The sequence below is a fragment of the Haliotis cracherodii genome, unplaced genomic scaffold (genome assembly GCF_022045235.1).
Source record: "Haliotis cracherodii isolate W230 unplaced genomic scaffold, xgHalCrac1.p SCAF_14, whole genome shotgun sequence".
Lineage (NCBI taxonomy): Eukaryota > Metazoa > Mollusca > Gastropoda > Lepetellida > Haliotidae > Haliotis > Haliotis cracherodii.
In genome coordinates, this window is record NW_027266269.1 from 19,826,933 (window position 1) to 19,846,935 (window position 20,003).

At 41.9% G+C, this 20,003-nt stretch overlaps 1 protein-coding gene across 1 annotated transcript in view; it reads right to left on the minus strand.

The window, feature by feature from the left end:
• Nucleotides 1-20,003, minus strand: part of LOC139460619 (uncharacterized) — a 94,406-nt gene that overhangs the window by 62,792 nt on the left and 11,611 nt on the right. The window contains exons 2-5 of the mRNA XM_071242087.1: nt 16,220-16,322; nt 14,298-14,482; nt 11,378-11,878; nt 10,748-10,936 (exon numbers count right to left, since the gene is read on the minus strand). Coding sequence (XP_071098188.1) covers nt 10,748-10,936; nt 11,378-11,878; nt 14,298-14,482; nt 16,220-16,295 — 951 coding nt within the window. The 5' untranslated portion in view covers nt 16,296-16,322. The remainder of the gene's footprint in view (nt 1-10,747; nt 10,937-11,377; nt 11,879-14,297; nt 14,483-16,219; nt 16,323-20,003) is intronic.

Genomic DNA, 20,003 nt, shown 5'->3' on the forward strand with positions numbered 1-20,003 from the left:
ACAGCTGGTGATCTTGTAGGCAATGTTCCACGACATCGGGGTTCACACTAGCAACTTTGTCACCAAGCCTGACCACCTGATGTCTACAGAAGTCGCCTCTCACGACAAGCAGAGTTTGCGGGGAGCTTCTCTATCCCGGAATCTCTACAGCTTGTAGTAATGACTATTGTCTTGGATGTAAAAATGGATGTGTGTTTGTTTGAATGCGTGAGTAATACTATAGCCGAAAACGTCGCGTGTAAGATGAGTGTACTTATATAGCGACGTGCACGTACGCGTGCGTGCGTGCGTGCGTGTGTGTGTGTGTCCCCGGACTAATGCCGGCTTGATAGTGCTAGCCCACTGAGATACCATGCCGCAGTTTTACATTGATACCCCACTCAGACACAGTATACCGACTCCGATCCGACCAGTCCTTAATCCCGAAGGTCAGGCAGGGCAACAAAAAGTGCTACCGTTTAACGAACCACCGACCTTCCGCTCTCCGTCAGACGCTCTTTCCAATACACCACGGAGGCAATGGAATAACATGAGAGTTATATTTCAGATGAACGTAACAGCAATACCCAGACACATATATCCTAAGGATGAGTTGATTCAACATCAACTGAGTACGGAGCTATACTGTCATATTTTATATCATTCGCAGTATTGACAGCTATCAATAAAATCTGCCACTGGTGAAGGACGAATCGAAAACACAACAAAACATAATAGAAAACATATGCTTCAAATAGTATCCAAATTCAAGCGGCATATAGATCTTGTAAAAGGTTGTCTCTATCATTGACTATAACTGTAAACAGGTATATATATATATTGGTAGATTCGCCTCGTTTATGTTCCTTGGCTTGTCGGCACAAGGCGTTTACTGCCATCGGAGACAAAACCTTGATTCGTCTGTAAACGCCTGTATTATAACGCCATTGACGCACAGCCAATGCACGGTGTTGCCTTGCCCATCTCAATCTGTGCCGCCTATTGTGAGCTGTTAGGGTATCCACCCTTCAGAGGCCGCCTTGCTTTCAGGTGCATCACGTGCATCACGTGTTATTCATGCAGATGTGAAATTTCATTGTGGTTAGAAATTGCATTCAGATGCCGAGTAACGGTATTATAAATGTACACCTCAACGACAGCTACATTCAAATCAATACTAGTAGTTCCCTTTTTTTGTCATTAGTATATATGTGTGTGTGTCTGTCTGTCTATCAGTGTGTCTGTCCGTCTGTCTGTCTCTCGCTCTATGGCCTAGAATTAACATGTAAAGAACCGTTCTTTTTCATTCACACCAAATCTAATAACTTCTTTCTGTATTGATAAAACAAAAAGTCAAAGTTGGTCTGTATAGTGAGAAAGTTCATTTCGACTTGTTAATGACTTTTTTTAATCTACCTTCTCCTGAGAAACTCCATCGACAATAGGGTCAATACATCAATAGCAACATGTTGTCACAGACGTAGTTTGTTTTTTCATCATGACCCCACGGCTGTTTTTGTAAAATATTTCAGTAAACCAAGCAATTAAAAATAATTGCCTGTGAAAGAACACCATAATAAAAGCAGCTTGGGAAGAATTCCATTCTGGTGGTGAGATCAGTGCCACGTGGCATAAAAAAACATGCCTCGATTCACCAAAAAGAATGGTATGTACGTCCATGTCTTTTATTCCCCCGTCGTTGCGCAAAGCAGTTCTGCAAGACAGTGCTATTCTTTCAAGTCTACTGACAGGATGTGCTTGTCACCTCCGTGTTTCAAGTATGTTAGATGTATCACCCACATGTAACGGTAAATGTACAGTGATAGTAATGGGTTTCTGTCATCAGTTCCAACCATTTCCGTTATTTAATGTTCAAAAGAAATAAACAACCCACATCCCATTCACCTTCGTGAATGCTGGCTCATGGACTATGTTTTTTTCTTTGAAAATGTCCATTCGTGGAATAGAAAAATGAAATTACTCTTGGTCTTGAATGAATGTATAAATGTTTAACTAAGGTACACATCATAGTTTACGCCTACAACGATTTTTCCCTTACGTGATGTAAGATGTGTCAAGAAGACGTATAATTAGGAATAAAGGGTTACTGAGGTCATATGTTATACAACGTAAACGGATGAATTATGCAACACTTGCGACCATTCCACCATCTGGCACTCGATGGCACCACAGCATGAGCTGGTCCACGTTATAAGCTCCAGGTTTATCGATGCCTTTTAGAGTTTCACTCAACAGACAAATGCGTTTGGCTGCCGAAAATAACGACTTCAGTGTCGAGTTCCACCAATCATAGTCTAGAAGTAACTGCTATTTTGGGCTGTCTCCTTTATCGTGATGACATAAATCATCCCTTTGGAGAAAATATTGTAATTGCCCTCTTTAGGTCCTTGTTGCAGCCATCAAGTACATCCATGAATTACGACGCATCCGGGTAAAGCATCAATTTCGGGACACAAATAACCTGCACATTATTTTTGTTATCACCCTTCACTGGTACTGCTATTACTAGATAAAATATTTACGAGTTTTCTGTCCGCAGAAATGACCCGTGAAGATCCGGGCTTGAGTAGTCTTCAGCAACCCATGCTTGCTGTAAACGGCGACCATGTTTGCCCTAAGAGGAGACTAACGGGATCGGGTGGTCAGGCTCGTTGACTTGTTTGGTGCATGTCATCGTATCCCAATTACGTGGATCGATGTTCATGATGTCAATCACTGGACTGTCTGGTCCAGGCACGATTATTTACAGACCGCCGTCATATAGCTGTAAAATTGCTGAGTGCGGGTTAAACAACAAACTATACGTAGAATACAGAGATGAGCTTCTCTGGTTTAGTCCCATCGTCAATATTGCAGCTATTTATGTGACTAAAACCAATAATGCTTATATATCATATAACTAAACTGTCGCGAAGGGCATATAAAAGTATAATTAGTTATATATCACAGTTTTACTTAGAAGCCGTTTTCAACACTAAAAAGATCAGACTATGACATGACGACGCCGTATAATATACGGGCAATGGATCAACCACAGTCAGGCCACCATACCAGTGATCATGGGAACATGGCCTTCTGTAAGATATACACCGTCCCCCCAGCTACTGGCGACTTTTGACAAGTTAAGCCGAAAATTAAACTAATATATTCTTCGAATAAAACAGTGTTAGACAAAAAACTACTTTGAATGACATGGTTTTACAATACCCTCTCAGGAGAGCAATAGGTTTGATTGAAAGACCCCCGAAGTGGGCTATATTAGTCGTCAGGGGAAATTACGTGAACGGATAGGTGTGACGAGAGACAGCGGTCGCGCACTGAGTACTGTCTTCAAGAGTTCTCAGCATTAGATTTATATCAACTTGAGGTATTTATGCTTGTGTGCCTGCGACCGGAATAAATGCATTTTCAGTTGGGTTCCATTAGAAAACGAATTGCAGGATTGCAGGATTATAAGGAAAAGAGAAATACGAAGTTCCTGACATTTGTGCTTTTTGTATGCTGCAAATCACGATTTTTCAGAATCAAAACCTCCTGTCCAATTTTGAAAGTTGCTCTGTAATTAAGGAATGCAAAGTAATCGGAGTTTAAAGGCATATAACAATGTACATACAAAACTGCCAGATCACATATATATTCAACACACAGAAATTATCAGGAAAAAAAGAAACCTATTACATGTAGTCTAGTTGTTTTTTCGCATTTCCATATCAATAACTGAAAAGAGCTATCTGAAATATAATACAAAGTCCTACAAGACACAGAATGTAAACATTCATTGTTTTGGTTTGTTGCTAATACAATTTATTTGTATGTAATCAAGTCTGAACAAGGCAAACTAGAGATTAGTTGATGAGTGAGTGAGTGAGAGGTTTTACGCCGCTTTTAGCAATATTCCAGCAATATCACAGCTGGGTACACCAGAAATGGGCTTCACACACTGTGCCCATGTCGGGCATCGAACCCGGGTCTTCGGCGTGACGAGCTAACGCTTTAACCACTAGGCTACCCGACCGCCCCCTTAGTTGATAAGGGTAGGAAATGCCTCTGTTCACACAGCAGTTAATGGGCACCCAGTGGGAAGAGATGGCTAAGTGTCAGTTATATTTCTCGCGCACCATAGGTAGCTTGGGTTCTATACTCCCCAGGGAGCTGAGAAAGATGAATTGAGTGCACACTGATCCATTGATCGGGGTAATAATAAAAATGCACAGCTTCGGGATAACATTGCGTATGAATTGTGCGCTTTACAAGTAGATGGTGTTGATGATTATTATTATTTCTTATTATTATTATTTACAGATTAAAATAAAAATTGCAGCAAAGAGGGTTTGGGTGATCCTGGCACAGTCAGGCTGGTTAGGTTCATCATCAGCCCAGGGTCCTTGCCCCCTCTACACGCAGCCCAGACTTCTCCCAGGAAGCGCTGCCTAGTCAAACCCACCCAGAACTTTTCGGAGAATGTGAAGACTCCCCAACACTGCAGCCTTCCTACCCAGACTGTCAGAAGGGCTGTATTCCTCGTAGCAAACTCGGGTACTCTCCCAATGTCAGTCAACAGATTGGGAGGTACCAAACCCTTAGGCACCGAGAACAATGGGGATTCAGACAATTTGGTACTTGGGATGCAAGCGTGCGATTTCGAAAGCGAGGTCTGCATATTTGACATGTTTTATCTGAATCTTGTCAATCACATAAGTGTCAAAAGGGACAGATAATTCAATAATATAAATGATTTCATTGGATTTATCAAAAAGGACAAGATCAGATTTTGTTGGCCTGGATACGTCTGAGGCTGTATACAGGCCTATTCCAAATAACATTGTATTTATCATTTTCCATGACGACCTCTACATATTCTGGGTCGTTCCATGGATTGACCTCTGTGTCAAAACCACAAGCATGGCGAAGACGGTAATAAAATGATCGAGCCACGCCATCATGTCGCTTAAGATACTGTGTTTGTGCCAAAGCTGGGCATCCACTGACAATGTGTTGGACAGTCTCATTAGATTCGTTCAGAATCTACATTTTGATGGAAAGTCACACATTGACGGTTTGAAGTTTGAAGTGACTGATCCTGATCATGAGCAGCAAACAGAACGCCCTCTCTTTCACATTTCAGGCCTATATAAACAGATTGTGAGGTACCAAACCTAAGGAACCGAGAACAATAGGAAAACTTGGTACTTGGGATGCAAGCGTGACATTTCGAAAGCGTATTATTATCAATATTTGAAACTCAATGCAGGGTCAGAGTAGCACGCAATTTCCATCCAAGGAAAAAGCTTTTCAGAAGAATAACATCTTCATAAGGTTTTACTATAAATAACCATGAAGACCCTCATTAGGAAAGGAAAATATTGATCACGCCTCCACAAAAATACACCACTCGGCCAGATTGATTCTGAGGCTTCCATCACGAATCTCACCCCCTCAAGTATCACGGCATGAGGAACGCTAACTTAAACGTGCATGTGGAAACCATACATTCACGTTGGTGGGTGTAAACAGTATTCCACAAGTTGGATCAAATACTCTCATAGAATTTCCTTGGCCTCTGCCATGGACACGGAAGGTGGACAGGTTCACGACACTGATTGAATTTCCACTGAATTTACCAAACATGGCATGCTTCACTGCCCAGATCGATGTTCAGTTAAATTGATATCAATGCACTGTCGTAAATCTTTTGGCGGATCTTGTAACGTGTTTAGGAATTGGGTTAAAAAACGATGATCATTCAAACGAGGGCCTGAATACGTGGGTACAGTGAACCCCCATTAATGCGGACCCCCATTAGTCCAGAAACCTGGACTCCCGGGCGATCTTGTTGGTAGGTTACATCTTTTGCTATCGATTAGTAAGGGGGGTTGTGAAGTTTGCGAATGGATGCTTTTCTTCAGTGGTACTTCCGGTGAGGTGAAGTGTGACTCCGAGCCGACCAGTCCTTGTTTTCTCCCCTTAATGTCAAGTGCCAGACAGTGAACCAACATGTACCATCTTTTAACGTGTATTGCTATGACGCAGTCGAGCATCAAATCACCGAACATCCACTCTCCCCGTCTTCAGAGACGCATTCATTGAAGCATGAAATCTTCCCGAGGCAAGGCAGTTAACTGACCAAACTAGGCTGGAATTATGGAGTTGTATTTTGGCTGGCTCTCCGGTTCGTAAATTGCCGTACAGATTTTGGTCGATTGCAGGATCCGCAAAGCATGTGTACCGCCAACTCGACCTCAACAGACGTTTTCCAAATCTTTTCATGTTTTTAATCAAGGTGCTCACATGATCTGATGCATTTATGCGAAGTAAGACACGTTTTATCACCACATATATTTTGCAAGTGATATAAGAGGTGGAATCTGAATGGTCAACAGGAAGGACATAGAAGGGACATAACTCGTAATAGACACCAGTGGCGATACGATCGAGACCAGAAATTCCAGGCTATCACAGTCAGTTTTCTCCCTAGCCACTGGAAGATTGACATTGAAGTTCCGGACTAATGTAGAACAGTTCCAATTCACGAATGTCCAAGCAACACCCTCCCCCATCCCCTACCCCTTTCCGCGTGACCTCCCCATCCAACGCAAACATAGCTTACAATAAATGGTTTATCGAGCCAGAAGGCTTTATCACACTTTCTATCACCACGGGGACTCTGCAAATGACCATCTAACAATTTACCCACGTGGAGAGGGGAATCCGAGTGTGAAGAGCAAACACATAAATCTACTTCACACCACGCCGTAGCACTGTCGGACATTCTCTCAGAGAAGTACTCCAACTGCAGTTTGATTGTCGGTTTTCCATTTGAAGGATATCGCTCAATAGAGGGATTCTATTCCTGATTCAAGACCTTCCTTGAGTACTCGGGACTCGTCAACATCACAATGCTTTATGACGTCAACTTTAATACATTTCCACAAGGATAACAACACATTACCCAATGACATCAGTTTTCTACATTGTTTAAAGGACAAGATCGCGTTGTTGCACATGCATGCTTATTTTTCGATGTAATGACATTCTACGTGAGTTCCGGTTGTACATGTAAGTGGAACATCTGTTTCAAGGATGCCAGAATGTATTCATCTCTCCCAGCAAGGCAACGTTTTGACAGCAGATTTTATGTGTGACAATAAGCCAATCAGGAACCAACGTTAGAAATAAAACACCTCTTCTGAACATAATGCCTGAACTACCGGATGTTTATATTAAATTGCAGACCATTGTGATACCATCGGTTACCATGACGTCACAATCAAATGACATCACATCAAATAACGAAATGTATCTGGTAATACTGTTTACATAAAACATGTTGGAGGAATTATTTTGGGTTATAGATAGAATGTCTCCCTGTCCTCGTTTAATGTCAAACATATCAACAGTCGTCAAACCACTAAGGCAAGCTTCGGAATTGGCATGTCTTGATATATTTCATGTCCCAAGACACTTAAGAGAGATTCTCAATTACAGAATATAAGATAGTTCCGCGATAAATCGCAAAGAGCATTGAAGCGTGGTTTATTTGACGATAAACATTGTTCTATTATGACGTTATTGCTGGAGATTCGAATATGCACTCGCCGCTTGATGACGTCATATATTGGATAACGTTACTTTTGAGAGGGAAGTGTCTAGTGGATTATTCCCCATAGATGTAGCTGGGGTACGCACATAAACGCTCTCATCCAAAAGTGGGGGAGATATGAGAATATTAGGACCAAAGGTACAGATATACGACGTGAGGATTGTGAGAATATGCGGGAAATACCAAACTTAACCCACCTGTACATTAAAATGGACTTGTCCGACCTTGCCGAGGATGGATTCTATTCAGGGAGTCGTCATTATTGAAATTATGGTAACTATTTTTAAAGCTTGCACATCTATCAACATCTCTAAAGAGGCTGTACATAATGTTGATATCTCATATAAGAAATAAACGACTCGTGGTCGTTGTTTATCGTACAAAGAAACCCTGCAGGGAGAATTATCAAGTCTATTTTGTAGTGTTTTATTGTACGATTGCTCTCCCACTCGTCTTTTATTTCTTAACTTCTGGAGAGGAGAAACACACAGCTTAAGAAAATTGATCTAACTTTAGTAACCGAAGGATATTTGATTATCTCTGTATATTGAGCAACCCGCCACGCTATCAATTTCAATACTCAATAATCTCGGAGGCGCGAGACGTAAATTCGCCATCCCCTGGCAATACTCCGAAGGTTAGCAATGTTGTCAGGAGCAAATGTGTCTTCATAGCATTAGTTATCTGATCAAACCTAGCCAGCTGTTTTACGCCGCAGGCATCACTACATCTACAAGTTACCCGACACAGGCAGGACAAAGCAGTGGTCAATGATGTGAATATATAACGTCAATGGAAGAGAATAACCAGTCTTGATTATCCACAGACACAGATTCCATTTGGCGCAAAGGGCAAAATAGCTGTGAAATTGAATGGACCACTCTACATCAGTGATGCGACGGTAGCACCCGCCATTCACGATTGACGTCATCGGGTTTCCATGGTGCTTTCATTAAAAGAAAATTGCAAGTGATTCAGTGGCGTTTGATTGGCTAACCAAGCACTTTTTGTGTTAGGTTTCCATACAGCGAAACAAATAACGGAATAGTGTTTCACGATTGGCTGATAATAGAATGGACGGGTCTTGTGTGGCATTATTGTTGTAATGGATCTAACTGACGGTGTATTGTCATCTATAACGTTTTGTGTTTATGATTAACTAAGCAATCTATGAAGTCCATGTTATTGAGAATTGACATCCCGCGGAGTTTCACGGTATGTAATGTGTACACCTCCATAAACGCGACAAATATTATTGAAGTCAATTCTGAACCACTTGTTTGTTTGTTTGTTTTTTTATTCTATGCGACAGTCAGAATATTGGGACACATTGACACTGCTGGCACTGTTGGCTCTGTCGCCATTGTCGCTCATTTTCTGTGCAGAGTTGCCTACCTTTGCCTACCACGAAACCTACGATCGTTGTTTCGAATCCCACATTCGTCCCGATTCGTCTTCAGATGTTTGTCGGCACCATGTCCGTTTCACAGAAAGTGAGAGAAAAACCGTCTAAGACCTGCACTACTTCGGATTTTCTTCCAACATAAAGCGGACACGTCGTGATATGACTGAAATATTTTAAACGGCTGTATCACAATGTCCTGTAAATACTCAAATGATATTAAATGCAACGTCATTCACCGAAGGGGAACGATGGCAAACATTCTACCAACTTTTAATTTCCTTTCAAGTACTCCGTATTACACAACAAGGAAAATTCAATGACATTACGTCTTCTTCGAGTCGATATTCTTCCAATCCGAAGAAAGAAGCTTACTCGCTGTAAATAGCTCACAGTGAGAGTTAATCAATGTTTGCATTTATTTTAGGAAACAGTACCGGGCATACAAACTGTGATGTTGACTTCCTGCGAACATGTAACAGCATGTGTATCCCAATTTGGATATCAAAACAGGGCGGTGTTATTCTACAAGAATAGATCAGATAATGGACCGACCATTCCCTGGGGGGGGGGGGGGGGGTTGTATCGAAATAAGCGGATCAAGTTTGTTGAGCTATTTTCCATCTATAAGTCGGTGTCAGGTAAATATTCCTTTTTTAGCGAGGCAAACTAAATGTACTTATTTGTAATGTCATTGCTCGTTCTGTGAAAAGTGGTTACGAGTCCCATATGCACCAAGGCTATCTTCTTAAGATGTCAGCACCATGTGTGATTTAGGTAGGGGCGGGTTCTACCGGTCATCACTGAGAAACTTTATGTCCATGCGGTACAAATGTTATACATGGGTTCCATATGTTTGGTTAAGGTGATACTCTAAGTCAAATTCACAACGCGATTATTAGAATTAGTTTGTTTGTTTGTTTATTGCTTAACACCGCACTCAGCAATATTCCAGCTGTATGACGGCGGTCTGTAAATAATCGAGTCTGGACCAGACAATACAGTGATTAATATCATGAGCATAGATCCATGTAATTGGGATTGATGACATGCATCAACAAATTCAGCGAACATGACCACCCGATCCCGTTAGTCGCCTCTTACGACAAGCATAGTCGCCTTTTACGGCAAGCACGGGTTGCTGAAGACCTATTCGACCCCGGGTCTTCACGGGTCGAATTAGTTTGATACAACCTCCGTTGTACAAATAAGGGAACTAGTGACAGCCGTAGCACGAATTATTGGTCGAATGTTTGAACTGCAAGATGACAATGTCAGAGGTTATCGTGCCCAGATCGTCACCGATTATCTCCGACGAGAAGCACCCGGACACGTCCCCAATACAGCATCTGTGGAATGTTCTCGGACGAAGAGGGAACGTCAGAGAACCAGCACCCGCCAACACACACACACACACACACACACACACACACACACACACACAGACAGACGTGCACGAGCGTTGCTGTATAAGTACCATAATCTTGAACCCAAAGTGAGACCCCATTTCACCTCACTTCGTGATTCTTACGCGTTTTAAAAACATAAACGGTGATACCTCGTCAGTCTGGATCCAGTAAATGTCATCCTCGTTAATCCAGAACTCACGTTAATCCGCTTCCGAAGAATTAATGTCAATATACAATTTAATGGAGCCTCTAATGATTCCGTTAATCCGGACGATCTCAAAAGGGACAGTACCGTTTGGACAATGCCAACGCTCTGTAACCGACCCGAAAACCTACCTTTACAGCCAGTTCAGCAGGAGTTATATCCTCCTTGTTTGGACGGGAAAGAAGCCCCGGATGTATTGAGACTATGGCCGACACAAAGTTGACCTTGTTCTTCAGAACACACCTGTGGAGAATTGTGTTTCCTCGGGTGTCGCACAGAGTGCAGGCGACCTCTGGTGGCATAGTGCTCAGGTCATGTATCTGCCAAAGAGATAATTTAATAAGAAATTATGTCACTAGTGAGTGTGGTTTACGTCGCTTTTAACAATTGTCCAGGATTATCACGGCGGGGGAACCTGAAAATGGGCTTCACACTTTGTACCAATGTGGGGAATCGGATCTGTGTCCCTAGCGTGACGAGCGTACGCTTTAACCACATGGGATTTTAAAAATAAATTGTCCCCGAAAATTAAAAACATTTTGGTTCATAGTCTTGATTAAAAAGAATATCTGGTTTTGCCCCAAAAGCTAAAAATTATATCTGTCTCAATACAAAAACCAATCACTGGCCATTAGCGAAATAGTTTTGAAGACATAAACCTTATTTTACACACAAATGGGAATTATTACATATACCCCATGTACCAGTAGTGTATACATTGGGTAGTTACACGTATGTACCACACGAACTGATCTCCTTACCAAGTCCTCCTTGTGTCCTCTGTCAATGAATTGCACCAGTGCATCATACGCGGAGTTGTTTGTGCATACGGTATGTAAAACAGCATATCCACTGTCTAGATTATGATGGTTTTCTTCCAGTCCAATAAAACCCTTGTCTTTGGTACCGCTCCTTGGGGGATTCGAACCTGTGTACACAGCTTTATTCATGGTCATATATCCACCGTCGACATCCTCAACCTTATCACGAACAGATTTAGAGTTACCTCCACTTTGTTTTATTTCTGACGCTGCGTGAGGCATATTGTTGGTGTCCGTATGCCATGTTAAAACTTTATTTTTTCGAGCTTCAGATTTCGCCTTTGATTTCCTGGAAAATATACTGCTGAATGTCTTTTGTTTCTTGGAACTGGTGGAACCGATCTCAGTAGCTTCCAGGATGTTATCGACAGACTGAGCACGTCGACAGGATTTCTTAGAACCCTTAGCCTGGATGGGCCCGTGAAGGCTCATTACAGCCTTCTGAAAGAAACAGTCAGACAGAATTAGATATACGGAAATCTCGTTACCTTTAAGTCCTCGTGAACATCAAAAGAAAATCGAGTTATCGGTAGTTCTGTAAAAGCGGGGTGTCAATATGAGACCATTAAGGAGCTGAGGTCAGAATGACATGACATTATCTGAAACGACATCGAATAAATTGGGTTCGAGAACGGTAGATATCGATTCATCCGAAGTTCTAGACAATCGGATTGTTAATATTAGACTATTAAGTACGTGCGTGCGTATGCACGTGCTTGCGTGAGTATTGTTTGCCGTAGTAAGCAACAATTCAGCTTTATGAAGGTGGTGTGTCAATAATCTCGTGTAGGCCGGACAAGTCCAGTAGTTCATATTATGAAACAACGTCCTCAGTCACGGAGCCTGTCAACCAGTTCCATTTAGTCGCCTTTTACGTCAAGCATGTATAGCTGGGGAACCCCAAATATGTTATTAATGTTAATAATGCGTTACAATTACACGAATTACATGATATTTACATGAATGATTACAAGAATCTATATGCAGACAGAATCCAGGCAATGGATTCCAGTACTGAGATATCTGACGCCGTTTAACGTCACCCATTCGGGGCCTCAAGTCACGCGATCCAGATTTACTCGCTGCAAGAGATTAACTTATTAAACAATATGGCGTCATTGGAACTAAAGGTCAAGTTAATCGAGGTGAAAAGTCGAATGTTTTGTCGTCCGACGACCAAGCAAATATGTGGACCAGAGAGTGGACAACAAATAAACGAATATAATCGACTGAACGAGACGGTTTTTTTTGTTTAACCACGCTCTGGAATTTTGCACCTATCACGGTGGTCTGTAAAGAATCAAGCCTAGACCCGACAATCCAGTGATTGACATCATGATCAACGATAAACGCAATTGGGATACGATGACATGCATCAACCAAATCAGCGAGCCTCACTGGGGGACCCACAGAGGGGTGGTGGTGCAGGGTGCCCGAACATCTCTTTTTGTAAACTGTAACTGGGGATCCAGAGCTTGGTTTGTGTGTTTGTTTGTTTGTTGTTTAACGCCGCACTCAGCAATATTCCAGCTATATGACGGCGGTCTGTACACAATCGAGTCTGGAACAGATAATCCAGTGATTGACATCATGAGCATCGATCCAACCCATTGGGATCTATGACACGCATCAACCAAGTCAGCGAAACTGACCACCCGATCCCGTTGGTTGTCTCAAGCATGGGTTGCTGAAGACCTACCTATTCTACCCCGGATCTTCACGGGTCCGGACATGTAGTATGTTGTAGGCAGTAAAACTGACGGAAATAGGATTTTAATATTTGTTACCCCTCCCTTGTTTGGTATTATGTGAAAACACCTGCTAAGTGTCCTGGCACGTCCCCAATAGAGCATTTGTGGGGTGAAGAGTGATGGTCAGAGAACCAGCACCCGCCAACACACACACACACACACACACACACACTCATACACACGCGCGCAAGCACAGTTTTCAAAACTCTCGTCCCACCTCTGGGTCGGCTTTCACGTGGAGCATGAAACGCGGAAGACCAATTCTAACCCTGATCTTCAATAGGGAGGTGGTAGACATGGTTCACAAAATGGTTTATTCACAAGGAAGGATATCACATGAGGATATTAAATTTTCCTGACATGTGAGAAATTTGATGCCTGGTTTCAGGGGAATGTTCTGTTATCCAGCTACGACTTAAGGGAACTAATCGTGTTTCTATTTGCTAAAAGAAGTTCATTCAAGCGGACATAAAATCAACGAATATGAAATATATAAAAACAGAATTCTTAGATACACATTAGATACATGTATGTCCGTACGCTGAGATTAAAACGCCATAACTGATAACATAATAATAATAATAAAGACATACAACCCAGGGCCTAGAATTTTGACAGTCATATTACGATCTCTTACTGTCGGGTCCCCCTTCACTGCGGTGTGAACAGATGCATATTTCGAACACAGTCACTTGCTACATGTGTTTCATCTCTATTTTTTATCTCCATTACCAAGATTATTACTCCCGTGTAGAATGTGTATCCCTTGGGGCCCCGGGGTAGAATGTGTATCTCTTGGTGCCCCGGGGTAGAATGTGTATCTCTTGGTGACCCGGGGTAGAATGTGTATCCTAGGAGCAGCGAGGTAGAATGTATATCTCTTGGTGCCCCGGGGTAGAATGTGTTTCCATTGCTTCTCATGGCGAGACTAACTTGGGAAGCTGTGGTATTAAGGTGCGTCTTAATCAATCGAGCGGTCAGGCTCGGAGACTCGATAGTTGACAGCTGGAGAGGATAGCTGCTCTTAATATAAATTACTGGATTGTATGGTTCACATCGATTATGGTTTATCTGTGTTCTAATTTGTTGACATAACTTGACGACATTACCTGTTTTGATTTTGGAGTCTTTGGTTCTTCATCCATTGCAAAAATATCCGAAATTGAATCATCTATTTTGAAGTCTCGCACAAACGTGTCGATATCTCGATCTAACGAGAGCAGAGGTTCCGACGCTATGCTGGTCACTTCCGGATCCATTTTTCGGGAGCGCAGAGATCGGATTGTGAGTACATCTGCAACAATATGGTACGTAATATATATATCGTTTCTCTACCCATTTCTACTAAATATTATACAGCATATTTATTGCATTTGCAAGTGTATCAAAGAAGAAATAATGACACGTTGCATGTATGCACCAAATTACACAGTGACACTTCACTTTAATCAGTTTGTTTAACGCATAAACAGGTATAACAGCTACATGGCGGCGGTCTGTAAATAATCGAGTCTGAACCAGACGATCCAGTGATTGATATCATGAGCAGTGGGGTACGACGACATGCATCAACTGAGTCTGACCACACGATCCATAAAATCACCTCTTACTACAAGCATAGATGCTTGGGACCTTTTCCAACCCAGTGTCCCTACGGGGTGCTTATAAAATAATCTTTTTAGTTTGTTTAATAATAATTGAATAAAAATAATACATGTATTTATAAAGCGCAGATATTTACAAAATAAACATGTTCTGTGCGCTTTATCAACGGTAAGACTGTTCAATCAGAAATATCTTTAGTTGAGATTTGAAGTAGCTATAATGGGAGCAGATTTCAGTTTTTCCGACATATTGTTCAAATGAGAATTACTTACATTTAAACTTACAATACAAGTCTGTATAAATTGTTTTGTTAAGAATTATTATGTTTGTATGACATATGTATTATGCATAATGAAGATACTCCCTATATGCAAACTGTGTAGGTACTCACCAAAGTGTACCAAAATTACCAGGCAAAAGAAAGTATGCACTTGAAAATTGGATTTGAACAAAGAAATACAGTCGTGATAAAGACGTTACTAGGCTGTAAACGGTCGCTGAAGCATTGCAAATTTGGGCCCAAAACACCACTATTATACCCGTGTGAAATACATAGCCATCGGATACCTATTTCTTGTTTCTTACATTTCTGGCCACGATCAAACAAGGGTGTGTACGTTCTTTTGCCCGGCAGTTGATATAAAAATGAAACAACAATCCAAGGGAAGGAACTCTGTCCAGACAGCACATGGATGTTTGCGTTGAATGATTTTATACTGAAGTTTTGGGGGTGTTTTTTTTTTCCAACTTTATTCGACGTCACTACTGCAGGAGTCGCAGTCTGATAACAGTTGGAGCATATATTCTGATTCTTTATTCTATTTTCGTCTTCACATGTCCTATTTATAATGTTTATAACCACTATATTATACGAAGAAGTTTGTTTGTTTGTTTGTTTATTATTTAACGGTGCACCGTAATTATTTTGAATAAAGTTCTGGCGGCAATTTGTATTAAAAAGTTGTCATACAATCAATGAAGTACTATACCTCCATACATAAAATAGGGATATTCGAGTGTGGAATCTGAACGATTGGTTGCCATGCAACTGGAGCATGTTCAGCTTCATTTAAAGTAAAAGTAAGAACACATTCCATGTACACCAGCAGCTGTCCTTTTGTTGCGTTTCAGGAGGAAACAACCCAGATCCCCCTCAAATGATGAGTCGTATATATAGGAGGGGCCTCTTCTGGAGAGCGTCATCGTATGGATTCTAAGTTAGACAACGGATGCTTGTACGAGGCGACTTAATGAATAGGGTGGTCATACTCGGTGACTTGGTTGATATCGTGTCATCGACTGCGTGGGATATTACTGTTAATGTCAATAAATGGTTCGTCTCGTCCAGATTTTTATCATATACAGATCACCGTGATATACTTAGCTATTGCTGAGTGCAGCATTAAAAACAAGAAAATGCACTCACCAAGTAATGCCTCGGGGTTTCTCTGAACCACGAACTCCTCTTCGCGGAGACCTAGGTCAAGGTCAGGCATATCCATGTCAAGGTCGGTCTTAATTCAGGTCATCTGAAAATAGAATATGTATTTTAAGGTTAAGCTGAAATTGTTAGTAGTTTTTCAATTTCGATGTATATTAATTTTACCATACGACATTTTGATTATTATCATAATAGTTATATCAATAGACATCTATATACCAGACTTGCCTGTTGTTTAACGCTGCCCTTGGCAGTAATCAAGCTATATGATAAAAAAACAAACAACCAATATTAGTATAAGCAACGACCCACGGCGTGCCACATGGTACCATAACATCGACCAGTCGAGTCACCAAGATTGGCCACCCGGTCGATTTGGTCGCCTCTTTTTGACCAAAATTTGTTTTCTAGGGATCCATTAGAATCCTGAATCTCAAGGGTGTATAAGTAGTATATTACCAGGTGTGTTAAATGAATTCGACAGCTAGCTTAGGAAATCCTTGATTTCCAGACGGTACCGTATCATATGTAATAATATAACTCGAAGGAACGACTGATGGCCACACAGGCATGACCCTCTCTGTGCGTGCGTGTGTAGGTATTCGGGTGGAATGATGATTCGACTGCTTGTGCACACATGACCGTGAGCAGGACGTGTCGCTAGGAGGTTAAGCTGGATCTAAAAATGTTCTGAGCTGGGAACTCCGCCTCATGTATGTCTGAGCTGGAAACTCCGCTCACCTCATGTATCTGAGCTGGAATTCCCATACCGCTATGTTTTCTGATGTCAGAGCATATACTGTGTATTTGCTGTTTATAGTATATCAGGTGTGTCTCAAATGTTCCGAAACTGATGCCGATCTTGTCCTACTTTTCCACCAAGGGTGAGTGAGTGAGTTGGGTTTAACGCCGCTTTGAACAGTATTCCAGTTATATCACAGCGTGTCAGCTTAATGTGGGAGGAAAGCCCGAAGTGATGCAGGTCTCAGACGTTTACCACTTTGTTGAACTTCACGAGCAGGGTATGGTGCTGACAAACCTAGAAATGTCATCGAGGCGAACAAGGATTCGAAACCACGATCACTGGTTTCTTGGGTGCCCTAGGGACGCAACTCTGCACAGCTAATTGCGGCGCCTTCGACGACTGAACTAATTTCCTCGAGACGGCACGGTGCCACATTTACCGAGAGATACGAGGGGAAGGGAATTAACAGGGATGCAGATTAATGAGGTTCCGTAGCATAATCCATCAATAAAAAATAATACATGTCAACAATAACAATATTTTGAAACAACGAAAAGTAAGCTAATTTCAACAGCTGTTACCGCAATGTATTACAGCTATACTTACTGACCCAATTGCTCTCAATAAACCTTCCGCTGCCACAGAAGCCACGACTTGCCTGATATACATACTTTCATTCGTACTCACGGTCTCCCCAGGAGTCAGCATGAAAGTCACACTAAAGGTGTTCGGCCCACTGACTGACTAATAAGTCTAGCACTATATCCAGCAATGGCGGACAATAAGTCCAGATCAAAGGCTTGTCACATGTTTATTACAGTATGGCGATGCTCATAAATTGCATACAACTGTCCTTAATGGTGACATTAGTCATAAAGAGATTTATATGAACGTGTGTGTATTATGTATGCAGGCGAACAAAGTCGACTTCATGGTACGACAGTTTCCACTGTGTATTGTATGAAAGTAAAGACACTTAGAAGTACACTTCAATCTTCTGTTGTAATATACATGTTCAGTGGTGGTGATAATTGTCCCAGAATGTCAGTTTTACAACGGGTGGCTAAATGGGATATATCAAGTCTATTTTTAGGTTTTGTATTGGTTTTGGTTTTGGTTGTTGTTGTTGTTGTTGTTGTTGTTTAACGCCACACTCAGCAATATTCCAGCTATATGACGGCGGTCTGTAATTAATCGAGACTGGACCCGACAATCCAGTGATTGACATCATGAACATCGATCCACGCTATTTGGATACGATGACATGCATCAACCAAGTCAGCGAGCCTGACCACCCGATCCCGTTCACTTGTTTGATGCATGTCAACAATCGTAAACTAATTCACTATCAGACTGTTAATTATTGTACCGAATACCGGCTACGAATACGACATTAAGTTTAGGAAATACATGAGTTCAGACGGTACGTATATAATGATATAACTCGAACAAACGACTCGTGGCCACTTAGGTATGGTCCTCTCGGTGTGCGCGTGCGTGCGTACGTGCGTGCGTGCGTGTGTGCGTACGTACGTAGTTCTGAACGTATGTCTGAATGTAACACAACTACATCTCACCAGGGCGTGAATCTATATAATATACAAAAGTCATGCATTTGGTCCATGGACCTATCAATCTGTCCTTCACTGAAAGAGAGTGGACGGTCGGTGGTTCGATCCCCGCCCGCGTCATACCAAAAGATGTTAAAATATGGTGCTTGTTCTTTCCCTGCCTGGCGCTCGCGATCGGCTTTGAATCAGTATAATGTGTCTCAGTTAAGTGTTCATGTTAAAACTGGGGCGGTTGGGTGGCCTAGATGTGAGAGCGTTGGTTCGTCACGCCGAAGACCCGGGTTCCATTCCCCACATGGGTACAATGTGTGAAGCCCATTTTCCGGTGTTCCCCGCCGCGATATTGCTGGAATATTGCTAAAAGCGGTGTAAAACCATACTCACTCACTCATGTTAAAACTGCAGCATGGTACTTCAGTGGACTAGCACTATAAAACCGGCATTAATCCAGACTAGAGTAAGCTACGAGACACACACGTGCATGAACGTTGCTATAGAAGCTCAATAATCATGAACGCGACATTAAACGCCATTTCTCCTCATCTCACCCCATCTCACCTCACCTCACCTCACCTCACCTCACCTTCTTTACGTAACCCACTTATTTTTAAATCGCATTATTATTGTTACAATAGTGTAAAACAAAATTTAAACCATGCCAGATAGACTCTTTTATAGACACGGGACGGCACGGATGGGGTGTCCCCTCAGGGCCGTGATTCTCTGTACAGGGTTGCGTCTCTTAAGCGTGCAAGAAACGTACTATCGCGGGTTCGAATCCCGGTTCGCCCTGCTTATGTTTCAAGGTGTATCAGCACCATAAAAATCTCGTGGATTTCCCCAAAGTGGTAAACCTCTGAGACCCGCATCACTTCGGGCTTTCCACCCACAAGCTGGCACGTTGTGATATAACTGGAAAACTGTTCAAAGTGACGTTAAACTAAACTTACTCACTTAAAAACACTGAAACCGTGTTATGACACCACCCCCTCAAGTGTTGCCTGGAGCCCTGACAACCCAGATCCAGCTCTAATTACCAACAGTGCCCAATGAGTGTCAAAGACTGTCAGCAATTGTCCCTTCTCACGCCAACCTTGCAATGCTTACCCACGTCACGTGATCGCCAGCGTCCATTAGCGTTATGCACGACTGCACCGACATAAACCAATCAATAGAAACAATTAACCAGACTGCACTAGGTTTTCCTTGTACAGAAAAAGAAGAACAGGGAGATATTTAATTTATCAGGTACAATTATATCGAGTTTCTTTAAAGTGGTTGCTCAGCACCCGGCCTGGTGGGTCTTTGGGACATCAATTCTCATTATAACACTGTATAAAATATTATAAAACAGCAGTTACGATCACATAAGACATCACACTTCTTCTGACAAGACCGTCAAACGTGTAGTAGCATTGATTTGCATTCGCCCCTAATTGCTTCTTAAAGTGTA